The 18,153-nt window shown below is 40.5% G+C and overlaps 1 protein-coding gene across 20 annotated transcripts in view; it reads right to left on the reverse strand.

Moving 5' to 3' along the window:
- The window catches only part of Map4 (microtubule associated protein 4), a 133,385-nt gene that overhangs the window by 20,553 nt on the left and 94,679 nt on the right, over positions 1–18,153 (reverse strand). For all 20 annotated transcript variants that reach the window (XM_048423392.3, XM_085688890.2, XM_085688889.2 and 17 more), the window contains one exon: positions 43–149. In XM_048423392.3, coding sequence (XP_048279349.3) covers positions 43–149 — 107 coding nt within the window. The remainder of the gene's footprint in view (positions 1–42; positions 150–18,153) is intronic.

The following is an 18,153-nucleotide window of genomic DNA, read 5'->3' on the forward strand; positions in this document are numbered from 1 at the left end:
AAATTACAGAAAAGGATAACCACCAATCATTCAAGCACCTACCTTTGCTTTCTTTTCTGGGCTTGGTGGGAGCTCCTTGTTTGGTGGGGTAGAGATGTCATTTCCTGTCACACCCACAGCCGTCTTTTCTTCTTCTTGCCTGGCTAATCCTACAGAGAGTCAATGGGAATTAATCTAAACAAATGTGTTTTCACAACCATTTTAAACACAGAAGGCTCGGCAGGGCGATCTGAGGACGGACATCAGCCTGGGCCTGCGCTCCCCTGATCACAGCTCACAGCAATTCTAGGAGCATTTCTGTGCTAAAGCAAGTGAAGGAGGAGCCCCCGTGATGATTGGTGGGAGAAAACAGCCTTAAAAGTTTGGTCTCTTTTCCCTTGACAGCAACAAAGAGCTTCTGTCACTTAAACACCTAATCCCTGAAAACAAAGGGGACAAAAACCTCTTCGGCTATAGTCTATCCCTGCAATAAAGGTTGCTGAGAGATGGGGCAAACGCCAGCTCATTCAATGCCTGGCCTTACTTCCTTTCCCTGTAGAGAACCACTTACAGAGGGGTGAGATTAGGCTGCTCTAGTTCTAACAGTGACCTAGATTTCCAACACGGCTGAGACCCACAGAAAATAAAAGTCATCAGCCTACGCTAGCAAAACTCCTCTCCATAGAGGAGATACTTCAGATGCTAATGAGTGTTACCTAGTAGCACTATGATGTGGAGCCCTTATGTGGAGAAGATTTTCTGACTGGTGCAAAACCTGGAACCACAAACAGTTTAACTAAAGAAAAGCAAAGTCATAAAATCCAAAGGCAATTGCCAAACAAAAGAAGATAACTGAGCCTCACCTCAAATACAAAGAGATTATATAAATAACTCCTGCAAATCAGGAGCCCTGTTTTGTTACAAGATCTCAAGTAGCCAGGGTTGGCCTAGAAATCACTAGGTATATGAACATGATTCTGATTTTCCTGTCTTTACCTTCTGAGTACTGGGATTACAAAATTGTACTGTTATCTTTATGTGATGCAAACCTAGGCTTTGGGGATGTTGGGTGTGCATAGAACCACTTGAGCTACAGGCCCTGTATTTGCTTCTTTTTTTGAAGACAGGCTCTCATATAACATATGTTGGTCTTGAACTCCTGATCCTCCTACTTTAATCCACTGAAAGATGTGATTACAGGCCTGAGCCATTATACCTAGGCCTAGTTATCACTAAGTCTTTTAAGGTCAACAATTAAAAAGAAAACGAGTCAAAAGAACTCAAAAGAAAACTAGTCAAAAGAATACAAAAGTAGATCCTAGAAATACTAATGTCTTTTGAAAACATGAAAAAGTGAGCCAGGCACAGTAGCACATGTCTGTAATTTTAATAATGGAAAGATAGTAGCAGCTAGAGTTCAAGGTCAGATCTAGCTAGGTAGTGAGTTTGAGGTTAGTCTGGGCTATCTGAGTAGAGAGACTGCAAAGGTTGAGAGCACCAATCTGCCCTGTAGAGGACTTAGGTTTGATTCATAGCACCCATGCTGTGGCATACAGATCAGGTTCAAGTGGATCCATGTGCACCACATACACATGATACATAGAGGCAAAAACACCCATGAAATAAAAATAAGCAAATCTTAAAAGAAGAAAGAAAAGACAAAAAAGGTGACATTTTCTATCTTAGATTCTCTTTTCTTGATATTATATGGACTATAATATTTAGAATTTCTAAAATAATGTTTTGAAATTCATTGCTTTATACAGCTGCTCAGTAGTTGCTGTAAGTCCTGGCATCCAGTACTAACAGCAACAGAGACAGAACCATAGGATAAACTACTAAACTTTTATTCCACTTACAATCCTTGATGCACCCCATCTTGACTTTCTGCAGAGGAACTTAAGACTTACACATTCAAGGCCAACATACAACTGATGAGCTATATTTTGAGCACCTAACTCCACTTTAAAATAAAATGTACTATGGATGTGAAGATAACACAGTAGGAAAAGCAGGTATATGGAGACCTGTGTTTGGTCACTAGAATCTACGGGGAAATGCCTACTTGCAGTCCCAGTGCTGGGGAAGTCGTGACTAGCCAGTAGTCTATAGTCCAATGGTGAGCTTCAGGGCAACGAGACCTTGTTTCAAAGGAGGTGGACGATATTCCTGAGGATGGCACCTAAAGTTGTTCTCAGGCCTCCAGCCTCCACACAAATATGCCATATGGACCTGCACACACACTAACACGGAGGCATAAAAGGTGTCAGATTTGTTTCTTGTTCATATTTTAAGCCTCATATCATAAGACATTAGAATTTTTGTTATGCTAATAAAATATGGCTTAGGATTAGTCTTAATATTTATGCCTTTTTATTCCAGAGCCTCCCCCTGTGACATCTTATCTCATCTTTTGGGAGATTTTCTGTTAGCTGTCTCTAAAGGTCTGTCTATTAGGTAACAAATTTATCCTTGAAGTAAACTCTAAGAATTTGTTTCTTCTATTCTGGATAACTTTGTCATCACTGTTAACGATTGTCACCTATTTTCTGTTAGCATTCAGAAAACACTTGCTATTGTATTATATGTCCTCTGGCTTTGGTCAGAAATACACTGTCATTCATTCCCTGAAAGACAGTGGAGTGTCCAGTCCCTTTCTGCTGCTTTCAAGATTTTTACCTTTCTTTTTGTAAGCATTCCTGCTAACTAGGAAAAAAAAATTAGCTATGAATTATTTATTTGGAATTCTCAGTTAAGTTCCTTAAATTTTTTTATTTTTGCTTTTCTAGACAGGGTTTCTCTGTGTAATAGCCCTGGCTGCAGTGTAGCCCAGGCTGGCCTCAAACTGAACTGCTCTGCCTCCTGAGTGCTGGGATAAAAGGTGGATGCAACCACACATGGCTTAGTTTCTTGACTCTTTATGCTACTAATAGAAATCCTCCTGCCTCAGTCTTCCAAGTGCTGGGATTAGAAGTATGCACATTCACACCCAGTACTGGCCTCAAGTCTTTGTATACATGGATTCCTTTATCTGGAACTTTTAACCTCTGAACTGTCAGCAATCCTATTTTTAAAAACCAGAATTAAATGTCTTCCTCTAAACAATGTTTCATGAGTCACAAACCCACCAAGCCCTTGACTAGGTGGTTTAGTTGCTTAAGGACCGTGACAATTTCTGGTGCCCAGACAGTGACTGACCAACAGTAGGCATATTAATCAATTACCCTTCATAACTTAGGGCCAGGATTCAGGCATTCATAGGTTAATGAGTTAGTGCATTTGTCAGTCATTTAGAATGGTTTTCCCGCCAACATGAACTTTACTAGTGGGAACTATAATGAACTTGTTCTAAAACTAACAAAATTTTTACAAGTCACTGTCCTGCCAGGCTTGGAAGAGGATTACAGTTAGTGTCACATATTGAATTCAATAGTTTTGGCAATTTACGAAGCCATGCCTAGTACGTATGTGCCTGGAACTTAATCTCTTCTACCAAACGGAGAGGGGAAAAAAGGGGGAGGGGGAGATACAATTAAAAGGGGAAAAGAATCAAGTCTTCACTCACTACCACCTAGAAGGTCCACAACACTAACTCTCCATGACATGACCATCATGGGTTTCCGGGGCTCAAATGACAGATGAGAGGATCGTGTCCACCAGGACTTTCTAAGTCCTGCTATTGGTACAAGTTTGCAAAAGCCCAGGACACCTGGATTCTTAGAATTCTGTACTATAAGAGACCACAGAAGAAACACAAGCTTTTGTGCCTAGTCCATTTCAAATAAAGACAAAAAACTTGCTAGTGTCCTGAGATGGTTCCTCAGATAAAAGTGCTTGTCACACAAGTCTGGCAAACCTAGAATTCAATCCCATAAACTCAAGTAAAGATGGAAAGACTGGATTCTGCCCAAAAGTCATGGTACATACCCACCCCAATTATTTTAAAGATCTCATGAAAATGTATTCAAGAGAGTATTGAGAATGGGTCCTAGGAAAAGTGCTTACTTAAACAAAAACACATCTTCTAAGTTCCCATTAACATCCTTGTGAACCAAGGTCCTTTGTGGTCAAACTAAATCCAGGAAAAAGCCAGTGTTTTTTTTAGACCACCAACAATGCCAGCAGTGTTTTCCTTCCACCCCGGAAGGAAAGAAAAGGCACTGAAGAGGGCACAGAAGCCCAACACAAAGAGTCAGGCAGCTCAGCCTCTTACTGGGTCACAAGTCTCTCTTCTCCCCAATTTCCTTTCTTCTCTTCTTTCCATAAATCCTCAAAATACATGCACAAAGAAAACTAGAAGCATGATGTAGTCAAGTATAAAGGAGAGGGGGATAATATTAAACAGTCAGGTATAAAAGGTTCCTTTTAACTTTAACAAAAAGTAAAACATCCTCCAAAGCAGAAGGGAAAACAGCTTCCACCCAAACTATGCAACTTAAAGGAGGTTAGTACTGATGAACCCACTGTGAAACTGAACAAAGTGATAGATTGTTTTCAAGCGTAAATCAATCAATGGCAGTAGCATGGTCTGAGCTCAAGAATCATCTGGTTCAAACCAATAGGATCAGAGGGGTGAGAAGATGGGGGATGGGATAGGGAGGGTGGTGTGAGGTTAAGCAATTCTAGTTTTTAAATGTCCACCACTCCTGCCCCCAACCCATCGCCAACCCAGCCAGTCCACATCCAGTCAGACATTCAGATTGACCCAGCCAGATTCACTTTGTTCTTGTTTGCCTCGCTCCCAGCAAGCTTCCAACAAGGGAATTAAGCTTTCCCCCAGGAGTAACGAGCTGCTGATGCTCCTGTCAGTAACCTATGGCTTTGGCTCCTTCCTCACTGTCTGCATGTTCCCAGTGGAGGCAGAATTTAGAAACATACCATCACGTGGGGTCTCTTCGCACAGCAACAATGGAGTGCTCTGGGTTGCAGTGACCTCAATTTCTTTCTTCCCTGACAGAGCTGTCTGTTCTGGCTGTTTCTCACTTCCCTGGCAGATGAAGGGACATGAATCAACTCTTGCCTCACTAGTATCTTCCTGTTCTCTTTCCTTGCTGCTTCCTTCGGGAATCTGTTCCAGCTTACTGGGGAGACAGACCCCAGTAGTGTCCAGTTCCTTCTTCCCAGAGCTGCTGTTGTCCTGGCTGAGGACCAGTTCTTCTCTCTTCTTGGCCTCTGAATCAGGCAAGCGGGGCAGTTCCCCAGTACTCAGCCTGCAACTAGCTGACTGCTCCTCGGCCACAGTCATGGAGCGCCTCATGGCAGGCACTCCCAGTTTCCTGGGCACAGGGCTTGGCATTGGGCTACTGATGGGAGGAAGCTCCTCTCGGGAAGGCAGCTCAGGGTACTTGTCAGCAAGGTTCACAGCCGGGGGCACTGAGAGGTGGTAACACTCAGACAGGGCTCTGCGCATTGCCTTTTTCTGCTGGGGGGCTTGATCAAGCATAGGTCCTTCCTCTGTAGAACTGAATTTCTCCAACTCCTTATTCTGGCCTGGGCCGTAAAAGCCTGCATTCAAATTATCCTGAGTGAATTCCACCCTAGTGACTGGTGGACTGCTGATGGGCGACCGCTCAATAGTGGGGGCGGGGTGGGTAATAGCCACCAGCAGCGAGGACTGATTGTTAGGCTGCTCGGAGGTATCCTTCATCACCCCAATTGCTGGGCAGCTGGAGATAAAGCCATTCTCCTCTTTTCCTGTAGTTGCAGCCCTTGAGACCTGAGGGCTCTGAGTCACTGAGTGAAAGTTGGGGTTCCAAGCACTGGTTTCCTGCTCCTTACTGTACTGAGCGAGGGTATCAGCAGCCCCAGGAAAATTCAGATCAGGCTGGCTTTTGGTGTCTAGTCCATTCTTCCCTGCCACCTTCCCCTGAACTATAGAGGCTTTGTCTTGCCCATCTGTGAGTCCCAGAGGGAACTCAGCTGTCTTCTGGTGTGCTAAGCCCTCCGAGGGATGGCAGGTTTCTGAAATCACATACCTGCTCTCAAGGTGACCGGAGGTTGCTTGATACGCCTTGTTAGGCTCTTCGGTGTTGAGTTCTTTGTCTAGCTTCCCCTCAAAATAGCAGAGCTTATTATTCTGCTCCAGGAAGCTGGTATTCTTCACAAGCGCGTCTTTCAGCTGCCCATCCATGCTGACATTCAGCCCGATTTCATTCAGTTTACCCTCTGTCCTCTGCCATTCAAATCCAGTCTGACTGATTTCTTTTGGGGAGTCCATTCTGTACTCTAGAGGCTTGCCTTTGGAGAGCTGGTCTCACGCAGCAGTGAGAGAGGCTGGCTGCTTGTCTGGAAGCAACATCGTCTATTCCACCGCTCCCCCACTCACTCAGAGCTCTCACACCACCCACGTTCACACAGAGCTTGCAGTGACATCACAGTAAGCTCCCAGGACTCATGGTAAGCTCTGTATTCCTCGCAATCCCCTTTCTCCTCAAGCAGTTGAGTGCTAAATATATTTACCAGGTGTGAAAAGGAAGAACGAACAAAAAAGAAAAAGAATGCCACTGTTTGTTAACCTGTAAATATAATTTCCTGCTAGCTAGCACTCTGTTTAGTCCTATAATTTAAAATACGGTATGGTGCCAATCCAGGCACTGAGGATAGTAATTATTGCAGTTTTCACTGATATAGATACACGTGTACCCACACATCCACTTAGCTGATTCTATGCCTAGCAGTTAAATGCACCCACTCAAAAAACTGTTTTAAAAATAAGCAAGGCTCATTTGCTGATCCTCAGCTACAAGCCCTCAAGAATGACTCCAGGGAATTGCTCAAATTCACACTTAAAACACCTTAATGTGAAATTGAGACGACGAACAGTGGGTGGGTTTGCTGTCACGGCAGCTGATCCAATTCTTTCCAGAACTACTTGTGGTTGTGAGAATATGCCTTTCCTCTCAGCTCACTGGCCCACTCCCATTTCCCTTCACTCTATTTATTTAATGTATGTGCACTCACCACAGAAGTCAAAGATTAACTTTCAGGAGTTGGTTCCCTTCAGCCATGTGGGTTCTAGGGATCAAATTCCAATTATAAGGAATTTTATTATGGAATTCGATTATTATGAACCATCTTGTCAGCCAAACTTTCTCTAATCTGGTTTCTTTATAAAATTCAAAAGCTGACTTGGGTAGGATTTCCAAAGACCCATGAGTTCTAGGGGTGCCTGTACTGGGAGTTGAATGATGGGCTTAAAGACATCAGTATGCCAGGCTTGGTGCTGCACAATTTTAACCCTAGTACTGATGCAAGTAAATCAGTTGGAATCTGAAGCCAGCCTCAAGATTCTGGGCTACAAAAATGAGACCCTCTCACAAAAACACCAGTGCACAAGGCTTTTGGATATGTATTCCAATAACAAAACACTAAGTCCAATTGCATACCACACTTGTGTTTTCATTCTCATTTCTACTTCTTCATGGTTCCTTGTATAATCTGGGTGCTCCCTCCTCTACCAGTCCTGCTCTTTCTAGGGACCGACTGTGCAAACACTCTAGACAAAAACTACTACTTCCTACTGCTTGCTTCCTACTGCTCCCATTTAGTGTAGGCACAGCTTCCTTTTGTAGCTTACAAACCATATATTTAAGGCTGAGTGATCATACAACAAAATTTCTAGACTGGGAGAGACCACTTTATGTTATAAAACTATTGTACAGTGCATTGCTTGGAGCAAAACTGATTCTGTTGTCTGGCTTATAATTAACTTCCTGTCCTAACACATGATTCTGTGAAATAGTCCATAATTCTAAAGAAGGACTTTCCTAAGAGTAAAAATGATGATGGTGGTGGTGGTGGTTTGTGTATTATCCCTGTGGTCCTAAGGATTCAGGCAGCTGAAGTTGGGAGGTCAGCCTAGAAAATACACTTAAAACTCTGCTTCGATTAAAAAGAAAACCAAAAACCCACTCTATCTTTGACTTGAGAGCAAAGATAAACGATGTACAGCATTTCTCAAATCCCTGTGCATCCCTTATATGCAAGCTTGATACACTCAATTCTGTGGCTCCTGTTGTCTCTGGGCTACCAGTGCCACAGAACTCAGATCCTATAGGTTTTTAAACTTGAGGTTCTAGGGACCAGTACATCCAATAGCCCTCTTGCCCCAGGACAGTGAGGTAGCAGTATGTCTGAACACAGTGGCCATGAGTTGGCTACTAAATGCCTACAGAAAAAAGTGGCATGGAAACTAGCTCCTGAAATCCCAATTATTTTTACTTTTATCCAGTTTACCTAGGCTTCCCAAACTAGTACAAAGTGGGGGGGGAGGGGACAACACATAATGGCTATCATGCATTTAAAACTTAACTTCAATGTTTTATTAATGGGAAGAGGATAAAACACCTAACTCTCAAAATCTAACTGCCTAAAATAAAATACCCCATTTGCCGAATCCAAAATATACAATAAAACAGTTCTGTAAGGACACTGAAATGTGTATACAGGATGCTGAACCCGTTCCTCTCATTTTACAGAAAGAGTGTCCAAAAGGGGATAGAAAGTATTCTGCCCACAACCAAAAGGTGAAAATATAATGGGAAACCCGAGGCCTCATTTCTGAGCACCATCTTCCTATACCACTGAATAAGAGTTCACGTTATTTACTGGATGACACACTTTTTGAAAAAGTCCCGTCAACTTGGTGCTGGTATCAAACAGAGGGTCCTGCATATGCCAGGTAAATGTTCTTCCACTTAGACAAATCCCCAGCCCAATTCTTTTATAAAAAATTATTTGTGCATTGATGTATATGAATATGCCTAGAGGGTATAGGACAATAGCATATTATTTGGAGAACACCAACTACCTCTTTTGAGATGGGCTCTCACTGGACGGAAGGTCACCAATTAGGTTAGATTGGCTGAGCAGTGACCGAGCTCCAGTATTCTCCTGCTTCTACCTCTATAACACTGAAATTACAGGCATATCCCATCTTGCTAATCTTTCTACAGGTTCTGGGGATCAAATTCAGGACTTTATGCATTCAAGGCAAACACTTTCTGAGTGAGCTATCTCCCTATTTCTTCCTTTTAAAGTTTATTATTTATTTACTACCTAGCTCCCCTCCCCATTTACACAAGGTCTTACTACACAGTCCTGGTTGGTCTGCAGGCTGGCCTAGAACTCATAGAATTGGCCTGCCCCTACCTCCTGAATGTTAGGATTAAAAACGTGTGCCATCATATCTGCCCAACTGACTTACTTCTGAAACAGGGTATTACTGCACAGCCCATGTTGGCTAGTAACTCAGTATCTTCAAGTTTTCCAAATACTGAGGTTAACCATATTCATCACCATGGTCAGCTCTGGCTCTCTATTTTTAATGTTTCCTTTATTAGCAAAGAAAAATAGTTTAATATTTATTTGAAACAGGGACTCGTAAGCATAAGATGGCCTCAAACGTATTAGCACTTTAGAATTTCACAAAACTCTTTTCCTTCCTGTAGACTTATGAACTATGTGGTAATCTTTTCCTGAGAGCTCCTAGGGAGGAAAGGAGACCTACCACACCTGCCATGTGGGTGACCAGGACAGAGGCAGATGAACAATAAAACAGTTTCTTATAAAAGTGCTATGGAAGTAGAGGTGTGCTATAGAGATAAACACTTTACATCCGTATGGATCTTGGTTTATTGATACAAATTTAAGGTCAATTTTGTTATACGTATATTTCTGCTCTTAAGGTATGGTGTTTGTGCAGCTCATTTTAAAATGTAATAAATAATTAAGAAATACGGGTTAACAGATGGTCACCTATAATAGTCAAGCTGGTAGTCTCGTTAGTTAGGTTTTCTAGATGTATAGAGATATATTTCAGATAGATAGGTATCCTCCAAACCTTTCAGAGACTTAACAGAATATGGCATTTACAATGTTTAAAGAACTTAGGACTTTTCATGACAATGAGACACATCTGCTCCTGGCAGCACCAATCACTTCAAGAAGATGATGGGCACCGAAGAGGTTCCTTATAAAGTTTATCAGCCATTTGGGCAAGAAATGGCTCTTGCCTGAACTACTTGATGGTATGCTGTAAAACCTGGACATGCAGGACCCACAGAAAAATGATTGCTGAACTGGCCTAAAGGTAAGACAGTCGTTCAGGGTTCCTGCTTCATAAAAGAGTGTGCTAGACACAAAAGAAAGTGAATGACAAACTGTCAATATAGGTAGAACTGTCTCTGAAATCGCCGGCTTCATGGAAAAGTCTGCCAGATACTATGGGCCTGTAGGCAAAAGATGGATGCCCCAATGTTACAAAAGAACTTTGGGTGACTATCCAGTTGCTTACAATGCACTTCCTGTTTACTTAGAAAATATTATGTCCTTCTGAGGTCTTTGATGGAATTAAAGAATAGATATAGTTTTCCTTAGTTATAATAAAACATAAAATAGATATAAATATTATAACTGCAATTCTTGCTGGATACCTGTTTTTTATATGTAATCTTACTATGTTAAAGTTAAAACCTTCCTTTTTATTTGGACAGAAAAGGGGAAATGGTGTGGGAAGTCCTTCTGTATATGTGTTGTTTTTATTGGTTAATGAATAAAGCTGCTTTGGCCCAAGACAGGGCAAAGCCAGCCTTGTCCACATAGTCACTTTCAGGATAGCCAGAGCTATGTAGTGAAACTGTGTCTCAAAGCAATAAATGAAGTTAGTGGGAGGATAGGTAGACTGCAATGTTTCTATATCATTTGATCTGACCTTCACTATCATTAAAGCAGCCTTAAATTACTCTCAAGGGTAGGCACATATTTTTCTTTTTTTCAGCACTGGGATTTAAACCTAGGGCCTCAAACCCTGGGCTGTATTACTGAGACCCAGCCCTAGTCCAAAAACTTGTGATGTGGAATACCATTTGGACATATACAATTTCAGGTTTCTATTTTCAGTCTGATAAAAATACATCTTCTGTGTCTGGTCACAAGGTATTTTCTAAGACTCTTTGGTCAGATATACAATGTCATGGCGAGCCACCAAGGGGGTTGGTACAGCCAGATGTACTGGCAGATGTTTCTGTATTTTGTGCCTGGAGTTGATATTCAATCTGTTCAGGGCCTTAGATTTTTGTATGTTCCATGATTGGTTGGTTTCTCTGCATTCTCATTAGTTACCAAGGCAACACTATATTCCAGATTGACCAACTGTTCTGTTATTGTCTCCAGGAAACCATCCTAATAAATTATCATTACAATGAATTACTCTCAAAAGCTGGCATAATTTCTTCTTTTTTCATCACCATTACCAATAGTACTCCTTACTAATATAAGCCAAAGCTTAAAGTTATAAACTGTTTTCTTATTTGGATATAATAACAGATACACATATCTATATTCAAAACCATATTTTACTGAATTTCAGGAACATATCTTAGTACATGTTCAACTCAAGAACATCATGATTCTCCCTGATTAACATTCAAAAGTTGAGAAGTGAACAGACAGAATGAAAAAAACCCAAAGTTAGTAATTTGATTTATATAAACTCAAAGCACTAAGATGATGTAAATGAAAACTCTGCAAAGGAGGAATGTCCTTCTTTTAAGCAAAGTTCTGACCGTCTCATGACATCTACAAAAAAAGAAAGAAAGAAAGAAAGAAAGAAAGAAAGAAGAAAAAAAAAGAAAATGATCCAACGAAAATCAGACAGAAACACAACTCTATCCACCAATTACTTCCAGGGTAACTTAAGATACTCTATCTATGGAGGAAGCACACAGGACTCCCTTGAGCCATTAGGAATTCATCTTCTTAGAGATTTCATTAGTTCCCCAATGACTTCTCTGGCAACCACGGCACAACATTTGCCACCTCCTCAAATACATCACAGAACTGCATGCCACTATGCCATTATCCAGCTCCTCAAATGTTTTGCTCAGCAAAGTCTTGGCATTCCTGAGCCATTCAGACCCCAGGACTCTTGTTCTTCAATAGGGACTCAGTCCCTTTTCCTTCTTCATTCCTATAAAGAATGATCATGCCTCACTAGCCTTTTATCTTTCTATTCTGGACTCCCTTGAAGAATGCAGGATATATTTTACTGTCTACTTTTTTGTTTGTTTGGTTTTGACTTTTTAGATTGATTTCTCTGTTTAAAATCCCTGGCTGTCTTGGAACTCACTTTGTAGCCAAGGCTGGCCTTGAACTTACAGAGATTAGCTTGCCCTGTGTGCACCACCACACCCAACTCTTACCTATCTTTAGAACATGGCAATAACCTAATCTGGTACTGTTAAATGAATGCATGAAATACCAACACATCCAAATCATACTATATGCCCACTATTCGCAAAGCAACAGGCAGTAACTTGTGTGTAAACTTAAACAAATGACCACTATTGCTAAACAGTTCAAAGAGTAACACTTTGAATTTGTTCATAGATGAGATGATGTCTTCAGTGGATATGTCAAGGGAAAAAAGTAAGAGTTACTATTTACTGTTTACCTTCATATTTTATTTTATTAGAAGATTTATTTATTTATTATGCATAGTGCTCTGTCTGCATGTTTGCCTACACACCAGCAGAGGGCATTAGATCTCAATATAGATGACTGTGAGTCATCATGGGAATTGAACTCAGGACCTCTGGAAGAGTAGTCAGTGTTCTTAACCTCTGAGCCATCTCTCCAGTCCTTACCTTCATATTCATATGGATGAATCCACAATAGTGAAATTCAGAGGTTTATTTTTACCATGTTTCTTGAATCGTCTAATGCTCTAGACGTAAGAGTGAAGAATGTGAAGGGCCTCTGTAAGTAGGGTAGTTCAGTGATGGGAGTGTTTGTTGTAGCATCTGTGTGGTTCAGGCTTCTAGCCTCAACATGGCAAAGAAGAAAAACCATACTGGTATCCTTTGTAAGGAAAAAAATAAATAAGAAACTTTTTTTTTCTGTGTTGGAGTAATTGAATGTGACGCTCTGTGTTCAATCCCCACCTCACATATATCCATACACACATCAGTCAATGCAAGATAGCCAACATTCTAAAACCTACTGAGATGTTTTCTTTCAAAAAAGGTGATAGCAGTATCACTCAAGTGGAATTATTTGAGAGTTAATTGAGGATTAAAGAGAGTTTAGAACAGTGCTGGGCAATTTTTAATAAATGATAGCTATTTTTAGTTGTGTGATACAGAATCCCAGTAAATTCCATTAATATGCAAAAAGAAAAAATCTGGACATAGTAGCACAAAAGCCTCTGGCACTGGGGAAGGTGTCAAGGTCAATTTGGGCTGCTAGGAGAGACTGTCAAGGAAACCAAAACACCAGGCAGAAAGAAGGTAAGCAGAGGACAGCAAAGGAAAGGCAAAACGGCAGCCTTTTAAGAGAAGATTATGAAATGGATGCTCCTCTAGTTGTGAAATAGTAACAACTCCTAAGACTACAGATGCTTTTTTTTTAATCTGCTGAGCATATTTTATTTATGTATAAGGACTTTGAAAGTGTTAGAATTCTGAGTTTATAAATGACTTCCAGTTTCACACCAAGACAGTTTCCTACCATAAACTGACATTCCCAGCTGTTGGCAAACAGTTGATGAGCTTAGCAAACTGAAGTAAAAGAAATGACGCCAAATAAAAAGGAGAACAGGCTTCAGCACGGCAAGGAAGGGCCTATCTATATAGGGTTCCCGACTCACAGCAACATGTCCCCCAGTGCACTGCCACTCAACTTTTCTTGGTTTTCAGGGAAAGAGCTACGGAGAAGCATATACTGTAACCACACAGGAAACACCCTTCCTTCCAAACTTGTGCTTCCCTTTTACAAAAAAAGAGTGGTACTGCCATAAGACCTGTTTTGACAAGTTCACTCAGGCTTCCTCATGTAATCCATAAATCTTTCCTGCCTAGAACAATATTCAATATATGTAAAGAAACCTCTTGCTAAAGTTTTCCCAAACTTGAAGGTGGCATGAAAATGTAGAGAGAGAAAACAGAATGCTAGAAGAAATTTATTGGCTTTCCTCATAGGATAACGTAAGGCAATTCATTCTAAATTTAAAATAAATGGAAAATTCTACACTAAATACAAAGAATACATCAGTAAATCAAACATAAACTTAGTATGGAAAATACCAGAGTCAAAGGCTTAGAATTTAATCTAAAACTAAACAAAAAATACGCTGGGTGGGGTAAAATACGCCTTTAATGCCAGCAAAAAAGAGAGGCAGTCATATCTCTGTGAGTTACAGGTTAGCCAGGTTTATACAGGAAGACTCAAAATAAGCAAACAAAAACAATAAAAATTATATAGTTACCAACTGTCACCTATGTTTTTATTGGGAAGTACCTACAACTTCTATTAAACTCTCCTAAGGAATGAGTAACTTCAGAGTCAATAAGACTTGGTTCAGAATCAGCTCTTCTATACCTCTGTATAATCTTGAGTCATGTATATATATATATATATATATATATATATATATATATATATATATATATATATAGTGTGGGGGGGGGAGAGAGGGAGAGAGAGATATATTATTTCTATGGGGAGAGAGAGAGAGAGATATGTCTTATTTCTATGGGTAACCAGATAAATAATAATATCCACTCACCAATATTTGTATACACATGCATGCTATAGATTTATGTGGAGGTCAGAACAACCTGAAGGAGTCAGTCAGTTCTCTCCTATCATATAGGGTCTGAAAATCAAATTCAGGTCATCTATCTCAGCATTATTATTTTTTTAAAAGTAATTATTATAGGGTTTTCCACATCAAACCCCCCTTTTTAAAATATTTATTTATTTATTATGTATACAATATTCTGTCTGTGTGTATGCCTGAAGGCCAGAAGAGGGCGCCAGACCTCATTACAGATGGTTGTGAGCCGCCATGTAGTTGCTGGGAATTGAACTCAGGACCTTTGGAAGAGCAGGCAATGCTCTTAACCTCTGAGCCATCTCTCCAGCCCAGCACTATTATTTTTTTATTAGTGCCACTAATTGTTGGTGGTGGTATTTTTACTCTTTGACTCTTTGGTCTTTTGACTTTGAGGAGCCCACCACCCAGCTCCAGAATAAATCATACACAGAGGTTTGTTCTTGGTTATGAATGCCGGGCCATAGCTTGGGCTGTTTCTTCTCAGCTTTTCTTAAATAATCACGACTAGTTTTTGCCTCTGGGTCTTTTCCTTTTCTTACTTCTGTATATTTTACTTTCACTCTGACCCCATGGCTGGCTGGGTGGTTGGCCCCGACATCCTCTTCCCCCTGTTCTCCTCCTATTTATACTTTGTGTGCCAGTCCTGCCTATCCTTGCTTCTGTCTCATCATTCGGCTCTTCATTAGACCATCAGGTGTTTTAAACAGGCAAAGAATCACAGCTTCACAGTTAAACAAAGGCAACATAAACAAAAGTAACACGCCTTAAAACAATATTCCCCAACAACTAATATCTACACTGACTGAAGATTGAAATCTATGTATAACACCAGGGACAGGACAAATGGAGTCAAAACAGGTGAGGATCAACAATCTGAAAGATAACAGCTAACATGTATAACTCAAAGCGAACAGCAAAGGTAAAATTTACTAAGGCCATGGATAAACACCAGAGCAGATAGGGCATGGTGGTATGTGCCTGTAATTCCAGCACTGAGGAGACAGAGGCCATCTATCTAGTCATAGAGTGTTTCAGGCCTCCCAGTGTTGGGAACAGGAAGGGCCTTGTACCCACAGATCAGGGAAACCAGGAATGTTAAGCATACAGGACTGCCCTTTAAAAGGGAAGGACATATAACCTCCTTTTTCATCCAGAAAGTTGGAAATTGGAGGTGACTAACAGCCCGGTGATCTGAATTATCTGTTGGGTTAGGGCAGATCAAACTCTCACAATCAACACCAGAGATGTTTAGTAATCTAAATGACCATTATCTGTACAGTCAGAGGCTCCCCAAAGTTCCTATAACCAGGATCAGAGATGCCTAATAGCCCAAATGATCCCACACTATCTGTATGGCCGGGACCAGGCCAGATCCTTTCTTAGGCCTTAAGCTAATACAGGTAGCCTATCTCTAAAACCTGTCTTCTTATAAGAAATGGCATTTATTTTGAATTGAGTTTTGATGTGACTAAGCACCAGGTATTGTATTATACCAGGAAATTTTTTCTCTAAATTGTACTGTGCCGAAATATGCTGTCAATAAACTGGTCTAAGTCACACTGAACAGAGTTTGCATTCTTACCTCTTCCCGGTTTGTTTCCCTGCCCGACACCTGCAGACAATCCCACCAATCCCAGGACTACTGTACTGTGTAATAAGACCCTGCCCTAAAAATGAGTATGACAGTTGGGTGGTGGTGGCGCACACCTTCAATCCCAGCACTCAGGAGGCAGAGGCAGGCGGATCTCTGTGAGTTCGAGACTAGTCTGGTCTACAAGAATTAGTTCCAGGACAGGCTCCAAAGCTACAGAGAAACCCTGTCTCGGGAAAAAAAAAAAAAAGAGTATGACTACATTTGTATGCAAAGACCTGTAAAGCTCTTCTGAAAATCTGATGAGTTTAAAAAGGGTTTATATTAGTAAGCATGTCATTATTTTTAAGTGTAACTTCTTTGGAAGGATATATATAATACTGTTAAACGTCTAAAGGGAAAAACTACAATTGTTTAACAGAAGAGAAAAGACAATTTACTGCTCATACCTTTGTACCTTGTCAATAAGTTAATCAATTAAAAAAATCAGCAACGTTGGAGAACTAGAGAGATGACTGTACTTACAAACAAAAGATGATAAATATGAAAAAATAAGGAAAATTTCTTGACTCTTTTTGGACAGGATTTTAATTATCCCAGACTGGCCTTGAACTCCTGATCCTCCTACCTTCATCTCCAAAATTCTGGAAATACAGATGTGACCTAGGATGCCCAGCTCAGAATAAAACATTTTTTAAAAAGATTTTACTTAACTTTATTCTATGTGCATTAGTGTGAAGGTGTTCAAGCATCTGGAACTGGAATTACAGACAGTTGTGAGCTATCATGTGGTTGTTGGGAATTGAACCTGGGTCTTCTCAAGTGCACAGTGCTCTTAACCACTGAGCCATCTGTCCAGTACCAGGATAAAACCTTTTTTAACTATTCAAAAGCATCTATTGCTCTTAGAGGTAGCAATTGGTAGAATTTAGAGAAGCAGCAAATAAATCTGTGCAATACTCATTACACTCCCCTCAGCCACTCTGCAAGATGACTCCTAACACACCACTGAGCCTGGAATGACCTGGAAGTGTCCAGAGCGCTCTGCAGGTTCTAACTAAAAACAAACCTGCTTTCTAGGATTTTCTACAAACACTGAACACTTCTTTGGAAATACTGGCTTTGTTCTCCCAAAATTTACTTGTTACCTTGTAATCATTGACAAAACTAAAGAATTGGTCTAGAAACCAAAACTTTAAAATATGGCAGAATTCTGGAATGCTCTCTACACGCATTTTCATTTTCTGCTTTGTAAGTAGAATACCTAAGAGAAGAAAAATAAAAGCAGAAAGATGAAAATAGCGTGTGTATCCTTTCTCACACCACCAAGGATTCCAATCCATGTGCTCAATTCATACACAAAACAAGCTTTCCCCACAAGAACAAGCCACACCATGCAGAACACAACAACCTCACGATGAAGCTTCTGCACAAGTCTAATTGGCTGCTTGGCCCAGGTAACCGATGTTTTTGTCGTTTTAAAATTTCTCAAGTTAGTAGCTGGATCATGCAAACTGATTAAGAAAGCACTGTTGTTGGCAGTAAAAATCTTCAAAAGGAAGGAAATTTTTTAAATATTTTAAAGCCATGATTAAATGTGTACTGGGGGTGGGGGTGGCAATGCAAGCACACATATTAATCTCTAAATCTTAAGAAAAAAATTCATCTTAATTTTACTCCAATTACTTAGTATAATCTCAAAGGGCAAAACTGGGAGGAATTTTACCACCATAGGTGAAGTTTGGTGAACATAGGCTATGCCCCAAATTCTAGTCCACAATCACATATTGGCCAATGGTAGTCACAGCAGCAAAACTAGTAAAACCAGCCTCTCCTGATATCTTGAGATCATTTACCACTGCTGGAACATGAAGTCTGTGCCTGCCAATGCAATGGCTACTAGTATAAAGGCATATCATTTTCATTTGAATTTAAAGCAATTTGGGTATTTAGTCCTTATAGCTTGACC

Source organism: Myodes glareolus, chromosome 4, assembly GCF_982192425.1.
Source record: "Myodes glareolus chromosome 4, mMyoGla1.1, whole genome shotgun sequence".
Classification (NCBI taxonomy): domain Eukaryota; kingdom Metazoa; phylum Chordata; class Mammalia; order Rodentia; family Cricetidae; genus Myodes; species Myodes glareolus.